At 49.1% G+C, this 20,763-nt stretch overlaps 1 protein-coding gene across 12 annotated transcripts in view; it reads right to left on the bottom strand.

The window, feature by feature from the left end:
* LOC309889424 (transcription factor 4-like) overlaps window positions 1–20,763 on the bottom strand; it is a 177,652-nt gene that overhangs the window by 56,266 nt on the left and 100,623 nt on the right. For all 12 annotated transcript variants that reach the window (XM_082782257.1, XM_082782246.1, XM_082782256.1 and 9 more), the window contains 2 exons: window positions 12,576–12,705; window positions 12,113–12,162 (listed from right to left, as the gene is read on the bottom strand). In XM_082782257.1, the coding sequence (XP_082638383.1) occupies window positions 12,113–12,162; window positions 12,576–12,705 (180 nt within the window). The remainder of the gene's footprint in view (window positions 1–12,112; window positions 12,163–12,575; window positions 12,706–20,763) is intronic.

Here is a 20,763-nt window from a genome sequence, read left to right as displayed (position 1 = left end):
ATTTGGGGTGAATTTGTGTCTGTACATTGTTTGGAAATAAAGGAAAGAAATGAGTAACTCTTCCTTTGCCCACCCATGCACGTCACCCACGCCGCTGAGCAAGGCGGTTTGGTTTTGCTGCGGGCTGCCAGCGGGGGCATCGCACGCAGAGATGGAAGTGGCTGGTCCCGAAGACCTCAAAGAAATAGGATGGAAGGACCTCAAAGAAATAGGATGAACCCTGTTCTGGGAAAAGAGCCAGCGAGGTGCAAAGGGCACGGTGAGAGCTCCGGCTTTGGGTCTGGATCTGGCCAAAGTAGAGCTCATGACACCGCGAGGTTGCTCAGAAGAAAGAAAGGGGGACCAAGTGCAAGGCTTTTGTTAAGGCTCAAAGAAAGAAGGAAAGGATCCAGAATAATGGGTATTTAAGGAAAGGATCCAGAATAATGGGTATTTAAGGAAAGAAACCAGAATAATGGGTATTTGAGGACCCCAAAGTGTTCCTCAATGATTCCACCCACCAGCCAGAGAGTTTCCTGGTGCCACAAGGAGGACCAGGGCTCAGGATTCCCAAAAGCACACACCTAGCACGGTTCCCTCTGTATCTCGGACCGCTGTGGCTGGTTTCTGCCGTGCTGGTGCTCACACGACCCGAGCAGTACAGGATCCGAGCACCGGCACCGAACCCGCCCCAGGTCTCAGCACCAGCTGGACCGGGCTGTAACCAACGCTAGCATTTTTGTTTCTCACGGTCTTTTTTCTTCTCTCTTTGCATAAAATCGTTTTGTGTCTCTCTCTTTTTTTTTTCTTTTTTTTTTTTCCAGGAACATAGCCCGGAGGAGGGAAACTGCCGGGTATCCATCTTTTCTTGGAGATCTTCAAACAAAAGATGTTCTGTGCAACATTGAGCGTCAATTTTCCCATTAAACATGAAGAATTCGGCTTTCCAACTGGCTGTTAACCCTTCGGATAGCACAGCTGGATGAGATGTGACAGTGACGTTAGGATGAGGCGCCCGGGCAGCAGGTGCAGGGACCTCACCTTCCTCGTCCACCGCGAGCACGGAGCCGTGCTCTTGGGTTTTCCACGACCCAAAGGCCGTAATGGGGCTGGGGAGTGAAGGTTTGGACAGTTCACTAAATGAGGACACGCTAACGAAGCAGCTCCTGAAATGGCACAAGGGGTTTGGTGTAAGGTGTGCGTGGGGCAGGTCCTGAGACCGCAGCGCACGCCGCACCTGCTCAGCGCCGGGCTCAGTTTGCCAAGCTTGGCCCAACCTCACATTATTTCTTTTTGTAGATTTGTCCCTTACTGGGTTTTGAACATGTTTTTGTGGTTTCTTCCCAAATTGCATAGTGCAGGAGAATAATTAGGGGTAAGTCTTACGCAGTTTGTGTTCTTCTGTGATGAGAGGAGAAGTCCGCGAGGTCTTTGGGCACTCTGCGTTTTATTTTTACCATATAAAATCCTTCGAGATCCTTTGGGTGTTTGTACCTTTGGTTTCACCGGGCTTTTCACGGCAAATAATGTGCTAAAATGCATCTTGCAAACTGACCGGTTGGGCTAAAGATGCCACGACGCTGGGTCTTGTGAACCAAAGCGCGGGATTTTGCGAGCACGCGGGGTCGCGCAGAGGTTCTGTCGGGTATTTTACACCCAATGTGCAGATTTGGTTATTTACACCCAAAATGCACGCCCTTAAAACACGCAGCGAGCCAACTGCAGGCACGTTACAGAGGAAATCCCTCGCTGCGATGCCACGCGCTTTCCCTGTGAACTTTGCTTTCCAGCAATCCTAATTCATACTCGAAAGCGTGCTTTCGGTGGTAAGGATCCAGCTGCCGTGCTAGAAGGTGCATCCTCACCCCACAGCCCTCCCGAGGAGCCTCTGCCACAGAGCCAGAGCCTGGCCCGAAGGGGTTACAGCCTGGGGAAACAAAGACGGCCAAAAAGAAGGGAGCTGAGGCCCGGAGAGGTGAAGGGAATCGCCAGCAAACCCTGCAGCAAGGAGCCTGGGGAGCAAGATCCAACTTCGGCGGTTCTGTTTCCTAACACTGTGCCATATTCCCATCGACTGCTCAAATTCACACTTAAATGCCTAACACATGCTGGTGCCAGCTTCTCTAACAAAATATGGTTATTTGGAGGGCCTCGGAAACTGCTGCTGCTTGAGAAGTGGGTAAGGCGTAGCCAAATGAAGAAGAAAATCTAATTGCTGGCTGATAAATCCTGCGTAGCCAGCTCTTGGGATCTTATCAGGGGCCCTGCACTGTTTCCTGGGCTTGGGTTGCTTCTTTTTTTGCGTTTTCTCCCCTAAAGCCTCATTCCGAAAATGCTGTAATTAGATAAAAATTTGGACTCGGTTAAAAATTTTAGTTTCAGGCCCTGGTAGCTGCTGTGGGCAAAACCTGAAGGTGCGATGCGAGCAGAGGTACAAGCTCAGGAAAAAAAAAATAATAAAAAGAGAAGCAAACACAAACCCATCATGTTTACAAATGCCTGCTGAATTTGGCGTGCCAGGGAGCCGGGGGAAGATTTTTAACAGGAATCTGGAGGTCAGCAACCATGCCCTGGTCTTTTAAAAGCCTGGTGGAACTGAAAGCCCCTGCACAACCCCTCTGCGCCCCGGAGATGGGTGGCACGGACCTGGCGGGGGCGAAACTGTCCCCAAGCAGGAGGGCTGCAGCCACCAGCAGGGCTCTTCCCTGCGGGATTTCAGGCAGGGCTTCGCGGTGCTTTCGGGACCGCTGCGCTAGGCATGATTTGTGCTCTTGGAACGCCCTTGCTGCTTTACTGCAGTAGCCCCAGCAGAGGAGCCTTCAGCCACGAATCGAGCGCCGCTCCTTTCCTCCAGCCCGATTTACAAACCGCAAAAGGCACCTGGCGTTTCCAACTCCTTCCTCCAAAGATCACCCGCCAGGAAAAGCCGAGGTGCTGGCTGCCGCTGGGGGCGAAGCGATGCGGGAGCAGCCTCTCCAGTGACACGGGTTGGGCGAGGAATTCAGGCGCCGCAGCCCCCCCAGATCGGCACCGAAGGGGTTAACAGACATATGCTGTATAATTAGGAGATGCATTAATGATTATGAATAGTAAATGACTTGGTGCAAGGAAAAAAAAAAAAAAAAATCTAGGCAAAAGGGACAGGCACCTAGCTCCCATGTTTATTAGGAACTGGATATAACTCGCGAATTCTGCTATTAAGAATCCTGCGTTATTGGTGTAAATACTTCCAAGGGTACATCAAATTGTAATCTTTCATACGACATCCATCAAACCAGGCTGGAGATTTTGACAAACATTAAACACAGTAAGGAGGCAATTATGTATGCATGATTTAATCTGCAACTAATTAATATGCAAATTTATTCATATGTTAGTTACTAAATTAAAAATGCAAAGAAGCCCTTATGGTGATTCTCAAAATTTTGCACAAACAGAACATTTAAAATATAAGAAAAAATGAAGTTTTTTGGAAACCTGCGGCATACTTTAAATCTTTGGAAACCTGTTGCACGGAGACGGTTCAAAAATATTTACTTAAAATAGCGGGGGAAGATAAAAGGTGTGTTAATTTGGTGCTCGAACGTGGTGGCACAAAGGTTACCCAGGAACCTCGGCAAGTCTGCGGAGATGTGCACTAATTATCAAACAAACTGTGTTCCAGACCCAACTCCCACAGCCTGCAAAAAAAAAAAAAATTAAAAATAAAATAAAATAATGAAATAAATAAAAATTCAGGCTCGGCACGAGCTGGGCATCGTCCTGGCGTTTTGCTCGGCCGGTGGACGGCTGGGTGCTGGCTACAAATCCACTGGGATTTGGGCTGGGACCACGGCACCTGCACCCCGTGCCTCTGACACAAAAGCCCCCGCTCCTTGTTCACCTTGGGTAGGTTTTCTGTCTCAGAAACGCTCTGGGAAGGCGGCAGATAAAGGGCGCGAGGGAACTAATTGGGTGAAGGCGGGCAGAAAGCGCCTTTAATTCTTTTCCAGATGCATCTTCAAAGCAAAACAGGGAGGCAACCAAGACGCAGGCGTTTCAAAGAGCTCCTACAAGAGCCCTGCGACAGCCAGGGGTTGGAAAACCCTCGGTTAGGGGCATTATCGGAACCCTAACGGCTCCGAGACGACAAGAGGTGAGGGTCACACACACAGGATGGCCCCGAAGTGCTTCCAGGAGCCCTCCTGGGCCACTGCACTCGCCCTGTGGCTTCTGTGAGCCCTGCTCGAAAGCCAGAGGTCGGCAGTGCCCGGAGGGGCTCCTGCCCGGCCGCTGAACCCCTCTGCCTCCTGCCCCGGCCCCGTGAGCTCTCCCTCCCTACCAAAAGGCTTCAGCAGTGCCAGAGACCACCCTGCCCAATTTCAGGGGAAAACCACGAGGCTGGAAGGGGAAACTGCAGCAAAAACACTCGGAAAATGCAACCAGACTCGGCTGCACGTGGTTAAATCGACTGCGTCGCTCCTCGCTAGGTGCCTCCCGATTTTTGTTTAGGCCAGAACCGAATGTAAGGCTTTTAAAAGCTTAAACGTACACATTTATGCATTCATTACACAGTGTTAAATCTAATTTGTTCTTTTTACTGTCACAGGAAGCACATGTTTAAAGCAATCTGTTTCCTCATATGAATGCTTTCCTGTCTGTTTGAAAAAAATTGCAACACACTTTACCCCAAGTAACCAAGAGGTGATCATAAATATCCCTAAATAGCATTAAACAGATATGAAAGACATTAACACTTCCAGAATGCCAAAGTAGTATTAAAAAAAATTCTAACAGATGCTCCTAGGTCAAAAAGTGAAATGTGTGTTTCCTGAAAAAACACTCTCATCAGAATCATAAATGAACTGTGAGCGGAGAAATGAGGTGTTGCAGAGCAAACGAGAGGATCCTTTTGGTTAAGGACTCCGGCGCACGGGTGCCAAAGTGTGGTTGCAATAAAAGAGCCCGAGTGAGATGGGAGCGAGCTGCGAACCCGCACCCTCTGCGCTCCACCAGGTGGCAACGGCGCGGGCCGGGGCCGGGGCAGGAGCGCGGTGGCGGCGGCCGGGGAGCGGTGGCGGGGTGCCTGGCCTCCCACCAAAGCCCTTGGGCTTCTCCTCGTCGCTTTGCAGCCTGGCCTTTGGCAGGGAGAAGGTGCTCTGGTCTGGAAACAGGCTGAAATCGTGGGTAATAGGCAAATCCTGCCGAAAATTGCAACTTTACTGACGGCCTGCTCGCTGCGGAGCTGATGGGCGCCGCTCAGCTGCTTCGATGCGTGAGCACCACGCACCTCAGGGGCCTTTGCAGGCACCTGAAATGTGCAAGTCGCCTGGATTTGCCCGAAAAAAATGCAAAAATGGGTCCCTTTGACTATTTACAGCACGGGGAGGATGGCCTTGCATGGATGCTGCCTCTGAGATACATCCCACCGTGCGTCCAGCATGAGGTGTCTGGGTCCTGTGTCCTGTCCATGTCCCATCTGTGTCCTATCTGTGTCCCATCCATGTTTGGGTGGGCTCAGGGATCTCGAAAAAAGCCCGTTTTGGGGCACTGCCAGTTTTGTCTGGCTGCTGTGACACCCGTCCTGCTCCTGCTGGAGGCCCGAGGGTGAGAAAGCCGAAGGCAGCGGCGGGCACGGCCCCGCGCCCCGGCGTCCCCTCGGCCGTGTCCCCTCGGCTCGGGTGCCGACATCGAGCGCGTGTTTGGCCTGTCGAAACGCGCTGAAGGCCATTCAAAATAAAATAACAATAAAAAAACAACCAGCCATTGTAGGCCGCCTAGGTTTTGTGCCAAGAAACTGTCAGGGGAGCTTTGCTATGCATTTAACAACGTTAATAGTTATTGGAGCTCTCCATGCCATTTTTTTTTTTTTTCTGTTTTCGCTTATGCTGATTTTTTTTTATTTTTTTTTTGCACGTTTACTGCTTCAGCGTAAAGGCAAAGAAATTACTCCGGAGCAAAAAAATAAATGTTCCTTTGATAAAATACACAGACTGGGTTAACGAATGCCTGCGAGTCAAAGTGCAAACGTCTCAATCCTGGCAGATTATCTCCAACTTCCCGAGATAACTCCGGCACCGCTGTGCTCTCCCCTCCGCACGCCGCATCACCCCGACCCAATCACTTCTAAAATGGAAGAAAAACTTAAAGCAGATCAAATAAATAACCCCCCCAAGCCCAGGAAGCCGCCCTTCCCTAAAACCGATTTGGAAAGGCTTGATACAAGATAGGGTTGAAATGTTTTTTGCTTCGATGCTGGACTGTGCTAATCAGAGATCTGAAGCCACTGCAGTGCTTGTAATGAACACCAGCTAGAGATAATATTTAAAGAAAAGCTACAAAATCAAATCGCTGCAGCGAGCGATTTTAGTTTTTATTTTTTATCTCTGAATGCCTTTTGCCAACAATTAGCCTTGAATTCAAACAGAAAAAAAAAAAAAATTAAGCGCTGAGTTTTGCACTTGTGAAACTCGGCTTAATTTCCAAATGGAAAAAAAAAAAAAAAAAAAAAGGAAAGAAATAGAAATTACATGGATGTATAAAGGAGGAAAATAGAAGTCTGGGCAATTTTAATTGTGAATTAAAAATGTGTGTGTGGTTCAGAGGGGGGGGAGAAAGGTGTTAGGCTCCAGCACACGCAGTGGGTTTCCTCCCCAGCACAGAGCCCAGTGTCCCACCAGCGGACCCCGCTCAGGCGACCCTACAAACCCCGCTGCAGGCACTGCGAGGGATAAATGGTGCTCCACAGGAGCAGCGATTTGCCAAGAGCTGCCATAAAAACAGTGCTCTCTGCTCTGTTTTGCCCTTTCTGGAGGCACACGGAGATCATCTGGATGCGTTGGCCAAAGCGTGATGTCCATGAGGGAAAATCGCCTCCTGCACTACCTCCAGTACTCTGAAGAGGGAGTCTATGCTCAAGCTAAACCCAAAACCCCACTAATCCCACACCTCTGTCACCAGCTGGCCACAGCTATTCAGTATGGGATTTTTTATTTTTTTTATATATATATATATTTTGAGTCCAGGATAGTTAAGTGTGTGAAGCCTGCACTAAAAGTTTTGCCTTTAAATATACTGCAATGCCGAGGCCTTGGAACAATACCCCAATCACACCATTCTCCCCGGATCCTTTCTCATGTTTAAGATATCCTGTCTGATTTACCCGAAAACAAAAACTAAGCATTTTTAATCTGCATTTCACTGCGTTTTCATCTATTTGAAAACACCACCACAGCGTTCGGCCTGCAAGATGTCGCCGCAGTCCTGTGGGGTCAGCGAGCACTTTCAGGTGCGGTTTGCGAGAGGAGCTCTTTTAACCCATCCCCTGACTGCTCGAGAGTAATTTAAGTAATTTTCTGGGTTTGTAGCTGAATTACACAGAAATATTTCCACAAAAGTGCCCGGTTTGGCTCCTGTTACCTCCTCAGGCCGCCTCCTGCCCCTCTCGGCTCCTGTTACCTCCTCAGGCCGCTCTCCCCGAGCTGTCAGCCTGCTCCCCGTGGGACCCCAAATCTCCACAGATTTCTACTTCAGGAAGGTCAGCTCCATCCCAGGAGGCCTGGCCGCAGCTGGAAGACCTTGAGGTGTCCTCCTGGCAAGCTCTGAGGCACCTGGGGCCGAGGCAGGGCCCCAGAGGTGCTGGCCCATCTCCTGGTACTGCAGGTGGCGGCCGGAGGCACGGGGACAGTCGGGGACACCGTGGTTGTTTTGGACAAGTCCCCATCAAGTCGAAGGGAAATTCCTAAGGTTGTGTTTTATTTGCTCGAGGTAGGAAGTCTGCGAAAAGCCTGCACAAACAGCACAAAGGGTGCTTCCTCGCCTCCCAGCTACTCCAAGGCTCCCAGAAGAAAGCCGTGGAAGAGCTCCAGGTGGCATCCCTGTAGTGTTTCTCTTTCCTTGCTTTTTGGAACAAAGCAGGTGTTTCCTTAGGACGTACGACTGAGTCATACACTTCCTTATCTGTCTGGGCAGCAAGGTCAAAGCCCATACGGTCCTAAACACACCCCAGCAAGTGCAACGAGATGGCTCCTGCCCAGGGGGACACCTCGAGTTAAGATGGAAGAGGGAGGCTGCTGCCACCACAAGTGAGGCTGGGGGATTTTACCTGCTGGTTCTTCAACAAAAGCAGGTTTCTGGTTCCTCTTTTCTCCTTTAACACAACTGGGATGACGTTCAGCTTCTCCCAGCCTTTATTCTGGCTGTAGTGTCCGCACCACAAGGCTCCCCCCATCACGAGGATGCCAGCCCAGCTCAGCCATAACTCCCTGCCCTTTCCTTTTTGAACCCTTTGCATTTTGCTCCAGGGGCTTCACTTCAGGCTGCAGCTCCCAGGCCTGCTGTAAGGATCGAATAGAGCCCACGGTGTGCTTGTAAGGGCAAAGAGTGTCCAAGGAGAAGGGAAATAGGAAGTATAAGGACTGTGTCTGACTACACTCCTTGCCAGAGGACAACTGGGCCAAAGGAAATAAGGCTGGCGATGGAGGAAACAACAAGCTTTAACCCCTGGGAAGCCTGGCCCAAAGCAGAGCACCTCAGGCTGCAGAAAGCTTCACTGCCTGCCTGCCTGCCCCCTGCAGGGCTCGAGGGCTCTGTCAGAGCTGCTCCAGCCCCGCGGCCCCATTGTGCGGCAGAAGGCAGCCACACGCCACCCCACAGCCATCCTGCCTGCGATTCGATGCTCCAGCTCCAAGCAAAGCCACCAAGCTCTCACACCGTGCCCGCAGCTGACTGCCATCCCAGCACCAGGAGCTCCCCGTGAAGGCTGAACTTCTGCGTTATCTTTATCTATGAGTTATCTCTGCCAGAGCTCTCCAGCCTGCGACCTGCCTCCTGCAGCCGGGATGCCTGTGAGAGGTGCAGGGGCAGCCAAAGCGGGTGAAGGTGTCAGGTTAATGGTTAAAACAGCAGCAAAACCTTTGAATGAAGTTTAAGGGGAGAAGAAAATCGTAGAGAAGAGATGTCTGATTGCACAACGGTGATGGCAGCAGCTGCTGCTTGCACAGAGCATTTTACCAAATGGCTGCACAGCTCTTCAGAAAGTAGCTGCTGAGGTTGCTCTGTCAAGTCAGTGTCTCACCTTCAGGGGGCTCAGCCCCAAATGCCCCAAACTCGCCACCCTTTTTGGGTCCTGATTTGGGGAAATGGAAGGGGCGGCGCGGGGACAGCCACCTGCACCCACCCCACGTGGCCGACGGCATCGGCTTCGTGACACCCGCCCCTCGGTAGTTTCTACATGCTGATTAGCTCCCTAGTTTAATTTACTTTGTTTGCAAAACTCATAGCCATTTCTTATCATAAAGGGGAGCTGATACCACGTATTTATTACCATTTATCATTGAAATTTTTATAAGACTACTTATGAATTAATCAACAATAACTGCTCTCTCCAACGCTGCTGCATTAATCTCCATATCCACCGCATAAATCACACCGAGCACAAGTTAATATACATATTTTAAGAGAAATACGGCAATATTTCCACCCTATCAACTAAGTGTATTATCAGCCAGTTAGGCAATTTATAAATGCCTATACTTTATCCAGCATCATAAATCCTGGCTGTTCGGCGTGCCACGAGCTATCGGCAGAATGAACCTGACCTTTTATCGGATGCTCCTGCTGTTGGGGACACCTGGGTGTGCGGTGTTTCAGGGGAAACGGATGATCCATGATATACCAGAGACAACCAGACTCAAACACGTATCTGTATGGTCACGCAGGCAAAGCTGTATTTCGTTCAGAGCCAAACCATTCTCGTATTCACATTATTGGACTCGTTGTAGATTCATTTCCTTATTCTTAGAAGGCACAGCTATGGGCGATTAAAATATCGGGGCGTACCTTCCTGCGTTTTATTTTCTCATAAATTGTGCATCTCCTTAAAAGCACTTCAGGTTTTTAGCGTGTATTCGACTTGGGGATAATTGACTGAAAAATAGCAATACTGTTAAAATAGTTAAGGAGTACCGAGCTGTGGAAGCGGTTCCGTTCTGCACAACAGCAGCATTCAGGCAAAATTAAAGGAAGCGCGCGTTTGAGACTAATCTGTGACAAACACCAATCGCGTCTCATTCTTTGGAAGCAAGAAGCAATCCATAAAAAAAAAACTTTTGTGGTGGTTTTACATCCCTGCATGCTGACGTTTCCAACATCAGCGTCATCTCTCTTGCTCAAAACAAGAGCAGACAGCGGGTACCGTCCTACAGAGTGTATCTTTTATAATACAGAAGCGGAAATATTCAGGTAAACGTCCTGAGATGGTCACCTCGCTGCTGAGAAATATTGTATAGCATAAAATAAACGTGGGTGTTTGTCCCCGAGGATGCCTGAAGGAAAAAGCAGCGGTCTGGCAGGCGGTGACGGAGCGAGCACAAAGCAAGCCAGGGCACTGCATCTTTAAGTGCTCACAAAGCTCCCCTGCACCGCCGGGGCTCAGATCCTCAGCGCCACGGGCTGGCCTCGAGCCGGGGAGAGCCGCGAGGGCCAGAGCATGTGAGGCTGGCAGGGCAAGCGGGGAGAGCTAAAGTTTCGTCTCAATGAAATCCACCCCTGACTTCAGGCGTAACGGTGCCCGTAAAAGCCTTCGGGGAGGTGGGGGGGGGGGGGGGATATGAGCTGTTGCTGTAAAGGGCTCCAATAAAAACCCAACCCAAAAAACACACCGGTAAAGAGGTTTAAAATACGCACGTGGGAACTTGGTTTGAATTAAAACAAGCTAGTATCATGACTTCGCTGGAACCTTTCGTTCGAGAATTTCCCTATTTCAGCAACTATAAATAGATTTACGCTTGTATTGTTCCCTACGATAAAGCTTACAATGATCAATTATTAAATTGCAATTAAATTAGGATCTTCCTATGTGTTTTTCTCTTTTAAATTGCAATTTTTTTTTTTTTCTATTTATAAAGTGACCGGTCCTGAAACTACTGCTTAGCCCATTCACTGCACTAACTGAGGCTTTCAAAGTAGGCTGGTTTGCAAACTGCAAATTTAGTTGGATTTACGGCAAAAACAGAAAACCCATCTGAGATTAATATGTCAATTTGTTATATATGCTGCAGGATTGATTGCCACTCGGCTCCTCCTAATAACCAGATTTACAGATAAAGCAACCACAGTTATCAAGTATGAAAAGGACGCTCTCCCCTCATTAGTGCTTTCTTCTCTGTTTGCAGATACTGATAGGAAAATACGCATTATGCATTTTTAAAGCCATGGGGGAGAAGAAAAATAGACTAAAAATACTAGAATGAAACGTAATGGTAACTAGAATGAAATTCAAAGCACTACTCGATGTTTCATTTACTGCAATGTCCTTTCGTTTCTTTTAAAACCACTATTTTTTATGTATTAATGGTTTTTAAAGTAAACGCTCTCAAAAGATGCGGTTGACTGTAGTACGGCTTTTTCAGCAAACAAACAAACAAACCACAAAGGTTTTACACCGCCACGGAAAGCTGCAAAGTGGTCGGAGAGTTGTGGGGGTCGGGAGACAAAGGGCTTCACCCAGCCACACAGAAACACCCGGTCCCGGCCGCGCGGCGCCAGGGTTTCGAGACAAACGCTGCGAAATCAGCGCAGTTTATATGGACGGCGTCCACGGTCCTCCTCACAAAGAGGTAGCAGCGAGATGCTTGCAGATACCTGGGCAAGCCCTGGGTAATTAGCAGCTCTCTCATTATGCCCTGAGCATCCCCCAGCGCCCCGGCAGCAGCTGGCTCCCGCTGGCGGCCACCTGGTGCCAGCCCAGCAGCGCCCGCTGCAGGTACGGCCGCCCGCTGCCCTGGCGCGGGAGGGAAACCTCGGGGTGGGCTGAGAGCGGGGCCAGCTCGCGGGGACCCTCCCCGTGCACCTCGCTCCACGAACCCATAAATCAGCCTCGCAGCGACAGCGCCGCCGGCCGGCACGTGAAGCTCGCGCCCGGCCCACCAGGCGCGCGGCGGCTCGGCGCTTCTGCCTCTCAAAGTCCAACGTGACCCACGCATGCTCGTCCCCGACGTGTCACTGAGGCCGGACGAGGCCATACAACGAGGCTCCATGCCTCTCCTCACCTTGCCCACAACCTGTGCCATGCGCTACGAGTGCCCGTGCCTGCCTTCCCCCCCAGCAAAGCGACGGCGCGGCGGGTGGGCGGGCGGGCGCGCGCGGTACTTACTGAGGACGGCAAACCTGGAGGAACTTTCCGAACTTTCTTTGTTTGTACTTCTGCAAAAAAATAAAAAATAAAAAAGATAAAACGGTGTCTTCGTCAAGATGGGCTTTTTTTTTTTTTTTCTTTCTTTTTTTCTTTTTTAATTTTGCCAGCGAGGTTTTCTAACGAGCGAGCCGGCTAATCACCCTGCCCGCCGCTCCCTCCCCACTCCCAGCGGCGTGGGCACGGCGGAGGGGTGCCAGCCTCCTGCCTACCCCTCATATTTCCACCTCCAGCCCCGGGGCCTTTGTTTTCGCCCGGCGCGGGTCTGCTTTGAGCAAGCGACTTTCGAAGGCTCCTCGCGTGCCCCACAAAGAGGAGCGGCGGCGGCTGCGCTGCGCTCACCTCCCCGCGCCCTCGCGCGGGGCCCGAAGCGCTCCCGCTGCGTGGAAATGGGGCAAAAAGCGCCGAGCACGAAGTCACTCACCCATGGAGGTGCTGTGCAGAGGCCTCCGGCGGGGGTTATTGCTGGAGTACTGGTAGTACTGGGAGCCCGGCTTGCTGGGGGAGAGCGCCCCGGGGTTGCCGATGTCCATCTCCCCTCCCAGGAGACTTTGCTAAAAGACGAAAAAACACACACGTGTGCGCGCGTGCATGTGCAAGCTGCCTTCCCCCCATCATTAGCTGTTTCTCACCCCTAAAAATAACATAGCAAAGCAGCCTTCCCAAGCACCCGGAACCCTGAAAGCAGGACCTGCCAACATTTTAAAGGCGACAGCGCAAAAATTTCCAGCTTTGCATCTTTCCTTTCCCCCCGGAAAAGCGCAAAGGAATGAATTTCAGATCCGATTCTTTACGTTTAAAGGAGACTTAGTGCCGACTTAGTCGAGCGCAATCAGTGTTTGAAAAACTTTGGGAGCTCGGTGCAGCGACGTGTTTGGGAGCCATTTAGCCTCCTCGCTGCACGCGAGACAGTGAGGCGCGCGGATTTAGCCATCATAAAACTGAAGGGAAGGGGGAAAAAAAAAAAAAAAAAATCCCGCTGTTGACAGTGCGGTTGGTTCGGAGCGCATGAAGCAGCCTCATTGTCCCCACGGAAGGCGAAACTCCTAAACAGATCGCGGTGTGCAAGACGAAAACCTACACGGCAGGCTGTGCATCAAGCGGGAGCGGTGCGCTAATAAGATTTTTTTGCGATGCCATCAGAAAAAAAAAAAAACAAAAAAACAAAACACAACAAACCACCAAAAAGCACCTCCGAAAATCCCAAACAATTAAGGCTATTGTACGGCAGCCGCAGTAGCAGCAGCAGCAGCGGACTTTCACTAGATCCATTTTCTGCCTCTCCCATTAACTAACGAGAAGCATCCCGGCACGCACGGCATTTCCCCGGCTACGAACGGAGCCCGGCTGCCCTGCGAGAGCGGCAAACGTTATCTGACCGCCGCCGCCAGAGAAATTACACATCTCCAAGAGGCTCCGGCAGAAGAACAATTTCCTGAGTAATGTTCTATTTGCTATAAACTACACGGAAACTTACCCATAATATATAAATCCCCTGATTATACTCTGCATTGAGCACATTGTTCTTTTAATTATTCTGATACGCAATAAAACAGGTGTAGATCCCACCATTTATATTAAGAACAAATTTACCATTTAATAAAGAAATTTTAAAATTAAGCACCAAAAATCTAACTTTATCGTTACTTGTAATCAACTTTTACTGACTGAACTAATTACTGTACTTGATAAAGTACAGAATGTGTTTTCCCTAATCTAAATTCTAATCACCATGTCACTCACAACAGACTTAGTAATGCTTCACTAACACACTATTCACATGCAAAATACTCTAAATAGGCCAATTATGACTCTGCCCCTGTTCCCTGGTTAACCCGCTGAGAACTGAAAAATTTCACAAGGCAGTCACCAACTAAAACAAAGGCTCCTTGTTTTAAATTAAGACAGTCTTTTTGATTCCTAAATAGCTCAACAAAGTGGCATGTCTTCTGCTGAAAGCAGTTGGTCAAATATGAGCCATGAGCTGGAAAATCAGAAATTAAAACATCCTTCTGCCTTTCCTACACGTCTAAAAACATTCGGAGAGAACTTTTGCTGCACGAAAACTATATTACTCTTTTTTTTTTTCTTTTTTTTTTTCTTTTTTTCTTTTTTTTTTTTTTTCTGGAGCAGCTACAGGAAAATCGCCGCCGACGTATGGGCAAGCGACGCCCGACGGACGTGGTCCCGACCCCCTTCTTGGCGTGCAGTCCAGCCTTTGGCTTCGCAGACCCCTCAAAGACCTCAAAAAAATGCAGGCACGCCAGGGAGAAGCATACTTTGGGCTAATATCTTGACGCTCAGCTCGTGCCTAATATACACCTGCAATGCCTACGCTCCTCGGAATAAACAGCACCTGCACCAGCACAAAAATGGTTGCGAGCCTATTGCATAATGGCAAAGAAATATATGCAAAAACTCTTTGGGGAAAAAAAATTATAAATATATATATATATAAAAAAAAAAAGGTTATCAATTCATTGTGAATATCCTCTGCAAATACACGGGATTTTATTGAATGTCTCGGAGCATTTCAGAATGAAACAGTGCTAACCACAAAAATCCGATGCAGTCATATATTTTTATCACGTATACGTTTTAACATAAAGACAGACCTGCTAAATCTGTGCATGGTTTATCCATATGTCGGGGAGTCTGAAAGACTTACAGCCATCAGCTGTATAAATTCCTATACCCAGCCTACTAGATTTAATTTGATTTAAAAAAAAAAAAAAAAAAAAAAGTCTCTAAGACAGCGTTTGCAAACTATTGGAGCTTAAACAAGATTCACTTCGGGAGCAGAAAACACACACATACCCTATGTTGTTTTTGTTTTTTCATCCAAACATTTCTCTCTAGAAAAAAAAGATGCAGAGGTTTCTACGGGGAAAAACAAACAAACAAAAAATAAAAGATCCCAAATTTGCGTTATTACATGAGGAGAAAACAGACGCCCCGGTCCGACGGGCTGCCCGCCTTTTGTTTGCTCCGTGATCGAATGCTTCTCGTTGCCACTAGTTGCACTTCACAATGACTATTCCTTCCTCTTGACCTAGCAGGTAGGTGCTGAAATGCTGGCGATGGATGCCCTGGACGGGCTCAAGGACCTGCGGCTGGAGCTGGCACCCACCGGGGTGCCCTCGGGGCTCCCCACGGCCGGGCTGGGCGCACGCAAGCGCCCATGCGGAGCCCGCTCCCGGCTCACGCTACGTGTCCACCTCCCAGTGATTTCAGCACAGGAGCTCGGCTACGAGAAGCTCTCGCTGCCACAAAGACTGGGTTTTCTCAAACATATCTCCCAAATTTTCCATCCTGAGTGTCGTGTGCTGATTTCTTCATTCGGTCCCAAAAAGAGCCTGAACCCCCAAATTGCCCCAACCACCCAAGCGCCCTCCTTTGTCTGGCACAGGCTACAAAAAGAGGAGGGTTTGTGCGCTTAAGGGGACCTTGCGAGCGCTCCAGGGAGGAAAAGTCGGCTAAAAAACATATCTGTACTTATTCCGAGATGCTCCTAGAAGGAACAATGGGCATTTATTACTGCTCAGCCTCCGTGTCACACTGCTAATGGCCTGCAACAAAGAGAAAGATGAAACATTTGCAAGCCACGGGGCCATAGATCACCCAGCTTTTGGAGCTTGCGTTTGCTCCCAATTGGGTCTCAGGCGCGGCGTGAATTATTGGGCATCAAAGTTTGTATTTACCACTAAGAAAGGATGAGCTTAACCCCAAAATGTTACGTTGGTCAAGCTTCCTTGCAGACTTTTTACAGAGGGGCTCGCCACGTGGATGTGCTCGACGTAGTGGCGCGTCTTTGGGTGCAACCGGCGAGCCACCACACACTCCGAACCCTCGAGCTCTACAAATCCTGCCGGCGGATGCTCGCGGACCTGTACACTTGGCAGCCTGTTTGTTTTCTCATAAACAAAGCGAATAACGCGCGGGATTTGCCAGTCGGATGGTAGGTTGAAGCGAAACCCAACCCCAGAAGAAAAGAAACGCAACAGAGCAAGATGGCGCGGAGGCACGCGGCTGTGTTTTTCATCAGTTGCAATGTTTTTGCCTTTTGCTCCACGCAATCCTGTCTTCTTTCTGCTAATCTGTAAAATAAGTCACTAACCAGTGAGTCCTGCCTCCCAAATTTGAATAACTAGACAAAGACTGAAAGCTGGATGGGGAGGAAATGCGCGCCTGCTCCGGCAAAGGAAGATCCATATGGATGCGATATAACCCCTCCTGGAGAAACACAAACGTTGCTCCATTACCAACCTGGAGTTTTGCTCCTCCAACCAAAATCACACGGATGCCAAGAAGCGTTTCGCTTCAATTCCTGCTTCAGACCCGTGTAGGTAGGAAACAGATTTCTAAAAATTGTTTTCTACTCCCTTTACTGTAGAAGCAGGTGAGGGTAGGGTATGGCAGAGCGCTGCCGTTCGCTAACAGCACATCAGTTCAGATTAAAGGTAAAGATCCTCGAAGCCCGTAATCCAAAATCCTCTGATAAAATGATAAAACTGAGCAGGAAAAAAATATTTCAGAAAGGGCCTTTTTTATTATTATTTTTTTTGCTGACAACCTGGATAGATTTTTGTATTTTATTTTTGTTGCCGCATCGTGATCCGGTATCAAACGCGCCATCGCGGGGACGTCGCAGGGAAGAGAAAAACGGGCTTAGAGGAGGAGAGATTAAGCTCCTTTTCTGAACGGCTGCCAAGCGATTGTGCGCGGCGCTCGGGGCCGAGCGTCCCCGCGCACAGCTGCAGCCCCGCTCGCCGCTCCCCAGCCCGGCGGAGGGATGGGGGCCGCGGGACAGATGGTCCCCGCTCCGCACGGGAAAACGCGTCGATCGAAAAGCAAGCCCCTTTCGCAATAAACTTCCCATGGACGGGAAGAATTCGGGCACTTTGGCCAAGAAGAAGAGCCCGGCCACTTTCCTGCTGTTCCAGCAGCCCTCGCATCACAAGGCCGTGCACCCTTGAAGACCAAAACCTTTTTGCTTTCCCCGTTCTGCGATCAAATCACATTTTCCTCCAGAAAAAAAGAGCTCAAGCCGAGATGGATGCAGTCACCCTCAGTGCTGGAGCCCCACGGCACAATTTGGGGTGCTCCCACCAAACACCAACCCAAGGGAGCGTGGCCCAGGCCATTCCCCCGCCGGCTGCCCGCGCCTCCACCACCTCGCTTGGCCTTCTCCACACCCAGTGCACCCCAAGCAACCTAAATTTGACAAAATCACATTAATTCATGCCGAAACAGAGGAACGGGAGGTCTTTTTTTTTCTTCTTCTTTTTTTTTTTCAACACGCCCGATTTCGAACTGCAACCGCTCTGTTTGCTTCTTCCTCTCGCAAGCTCGCAGGATGCCGCAGTGCATCTCCTCAGCCAGGCCGCGGCTCCTTCTCCATGCCCTCCCCTCGCTTTATGAATTTTCACTTAAGTCAAGTTAACTAAGTCATGCCGCATAGACATCTGAATCATTCCTTGGTTACTTCCTTCTGTGATTTCAATCCTCTGCTTTTAATCAAATTAGGAAACTAAATTTCCACTTATCATGTGACTATCAGGGCATCTGTTCGTAATCTGTCCAATTCCTACAAATACTCCTTTCTTTGGCTTTTGGAAATTTGGCAGCTCTCTGAAAAATCTTCTGTGTGTCGTTTACGTCCAGTAGTCCTCTCTAATGCCAAGTATAAATTGCAAAGCATTGATGGCAAACACAGAGCAACAATTTCCTCGGGTTCCACCGAGGATGTTTTCGAGCTCAGGTACTGTTTTCCTTTTTGCTCAACCAAGCATAATTCTTCAAAGTATTTACAGAAAAATTTGGGCTTGGAGGGAACAAAGGAGCTTCTCGCAGCGAGATTTCGTTTCGCACCGGGTTCTGGTTTTTGGGGAAGGCTCACGAGCACGGAGCAGGAGAGATTTTCCTCTGGTTGTCTTCTTTGCTCCATCTTGATGGCAAATAACCTTTTTGGCTCGTTCCTTCTGCCTTCCAGGGCAGCACCTTCAGACGGCTGCGCGCGGTGCTCAGCACTTTGCTTTCGACTCTGACCTTTGCCTCGAAGAAAACGCTTGCAGGTATCATCAACTCATTTTTCATGTTCAACCAGCCCTCGTGCATTAATGTCATCAGGAACAGTTCTCTACTTTTTTTTTATTATTATTTTATTTTTTTCACTCTCTCTTCATCTGCATAATTTAAAATCGCTCTTTAGGCTTAAAGCTTTCTGGAGAAATTTTTCCCAATTTTTTTTTTTTTTTTGGGGGGGGGGTGGGGATTGAATGTAATAGCAGCACAACAGAAGGAACTTCTCAAGTTTGTTCGGTGGTTCCAGCAGCATATTTCCAATTTCTTCTCCGCTCCTTCTCCTCATCTCTTCCAGGTGAGCAGGAGAAAAAAAAAAAAAAAAAAAAAAAAAGATTTGTAACTTTTGAGCTCGTTTTCCCCACATTTACTCTCGTATGTTTGCTTCTTCCCCTGCCTTTATTCACCATTATGCACGATGACTCAGATGATTACACCGCCGCTTGATTACCACGAAAGGTTAGCTACTCGTCTGCATTAACGATCCCGGCTTTCGCATTTGCAGTGAATGATTTCGCCATCAACGGCACAGTTCTCAGGGTTTTTTCTAAAGCTTCAGGAGAATGAAAATATTTCGTTTCCTAGCGGTCGGGGAAACGTGGATAAAAAGCGATTCAGCTGAACAAGTGCGAGGCACAAAAAAAATCAAGGGAAGAAGGGACTTCCTCCTAACTAAGGAGTTTTTTAAATGCAGCCTTTGCTCTGTTTGTGATTTTATTTTATTTTTTTTGCTGTGCAGCTTCTGCTGGAAGTGCTTGGAGTTGGAGATAGCTCCTTTGCCACAGCCCAAACGGCGATGCCGGCGGGTTCCCAAAACCAGCCTTACAACAGCCACGTTTAAGGGGCTGCCCCGTGCCACCTCTGGGGATGATCCCAAAAGCGCCCAGCGCGTGAGGGTGGCAGGGGAAAACGGGATGAAAGAGGCAAGTGGAGACTTTGGTCCAAGTCCATGGGCAGTGGTTTGTGGTTGGAGAGTCCTCGTGCTGCTGGCTGTGCCCAGAGGGGACGGGATGATGCAGTTGGTGACTCCCCGGTGCTGCAGGTGGCCGAGGTGCCAAGGTTGTCCCCGTGCCACACGGGACCGAAGCCCACGTCCTCACCTGCAGATGTGCTCCCCGAGCAGAGAAATGCTTCTGGAAACAGCAGCGTGCCCGAAAGGAGCTGGATGTGGCTGAGAGCATGAAGAACGGGGCCCTGCACAAGCGCCCGTGCCCGAGAAGATCCAGCGCAGAACAATCTGCCACCAAACACCGCGGAAATCCAGAGTGGATCTCCAGAGATCTCCCAGAGACGGATAGGAGACAGGGAGGATTAATGACACGCAGAAGCCAACGCTGTGAGGAGAAGGACGTTTTTACACTGGTTTTTCCCTGAGAAAAAATCCCGAAGGCTCGCTGGCAGGAATTCCTTCGCCGGGCTCTGCTTTTTTTCAGTTCAAGTAAGCACTTCAACAGGATTCAGTGAGGGTGTCCTACCGCTGCTCGCTTCAAAATGGCTCTCGCTGGCAACTTATGAGAAACCCTAAAAAAAGCCCCGTTAACCTAACAAGTCAATCATCACTCTTCCCCGTGTAAGCGTTCGACTACAAACGGCTTACAACAAAAATCCTGGCTCAGGTTGTCTCAGGCAGGGTAAAATACCCTGACACGCCTCAGTCTTGAAAAGGTGTCTGGTGGCTGAATTCCCATTTTTAATGATATAATTATTGTTTTCCCTTTGAATGGGAGAACACAGAGAAAAAGGCTTACAGAAGTTCAAATGCATGGGAAACGGCCTTTTGCTGAAATTATGCTAGTAATATTTTTAACCAAAGAAAAGTTGCCGTACAGACATCTAAGAGACCGAAGAAACTTCCTGTCCAAAAAAAAAAAATAACAAAACCCATGCTAAATACTTCAAGCGCCTCGGAGGATGTGTGTGTGAGTGCGTGGTTTTGTTTTTTATTTTCAGACTTATTACTATTCATCAGCCTGAAAGATAAACAACGCCCTCCCCCTTTTTTTTAGGGCAGAAGCAAGGTTTTGTAGGAAAAAAGAAAAAGCTGTCCGCAGACTAAAAGCTTTTATTTAAAGCTCCTCAAACGATCCTGCATGTCAGACACAGGGCTTGGGACTCGCAGGGGCTTGGGAAGGATGTTTCCATCCCCACGTTCACATCAAGAAGCCTGAGTTTGCTTGGGGTGAGGCGCAGGGAAGTGAAACCTCAAGCACACGTTGGAAAGGAAGCTGGGGGGAAGAAGTGGGCTTGGGACCCAACGGTACATGACAAGCTGGAAATAAATCACATTCGTGGCTTCGCCGTCAGCCCATGCACGCCGCGGGGAGGGCAGGGGTGGCCGAGTCCCCCCAGCCTCTTCTCGGTGCTGTAAATCACTTTTTTGTTTTTCTATATCCATGCAAACACACATAAAGCCAACCAACGGCACGAATGTGGAGCTTAAACTACAGGAACTTTCCTTTATCCTCGCTTTCAAATTTCCCTCTGCTCCTCAGGGTCTTTTTTCACGTAGCTAAGACATTTGCTGCCCGATG

The sequence above is a fragment of the Aythya marila genome (assembly GCF_965140915.1).
Source record: "Aythya marila genome assembly, chromosome: W".
NCBI lineage: Eukaryota > Metazoa > Chordata > Aves > Anseriformes > Anatidae > Aythya > Aythya marila.
The sequence above is the reverse complement of the archived record's forward strand: the minus strand, read 5'-3'. Positions and strand labels throughout refer to the sequence as shown.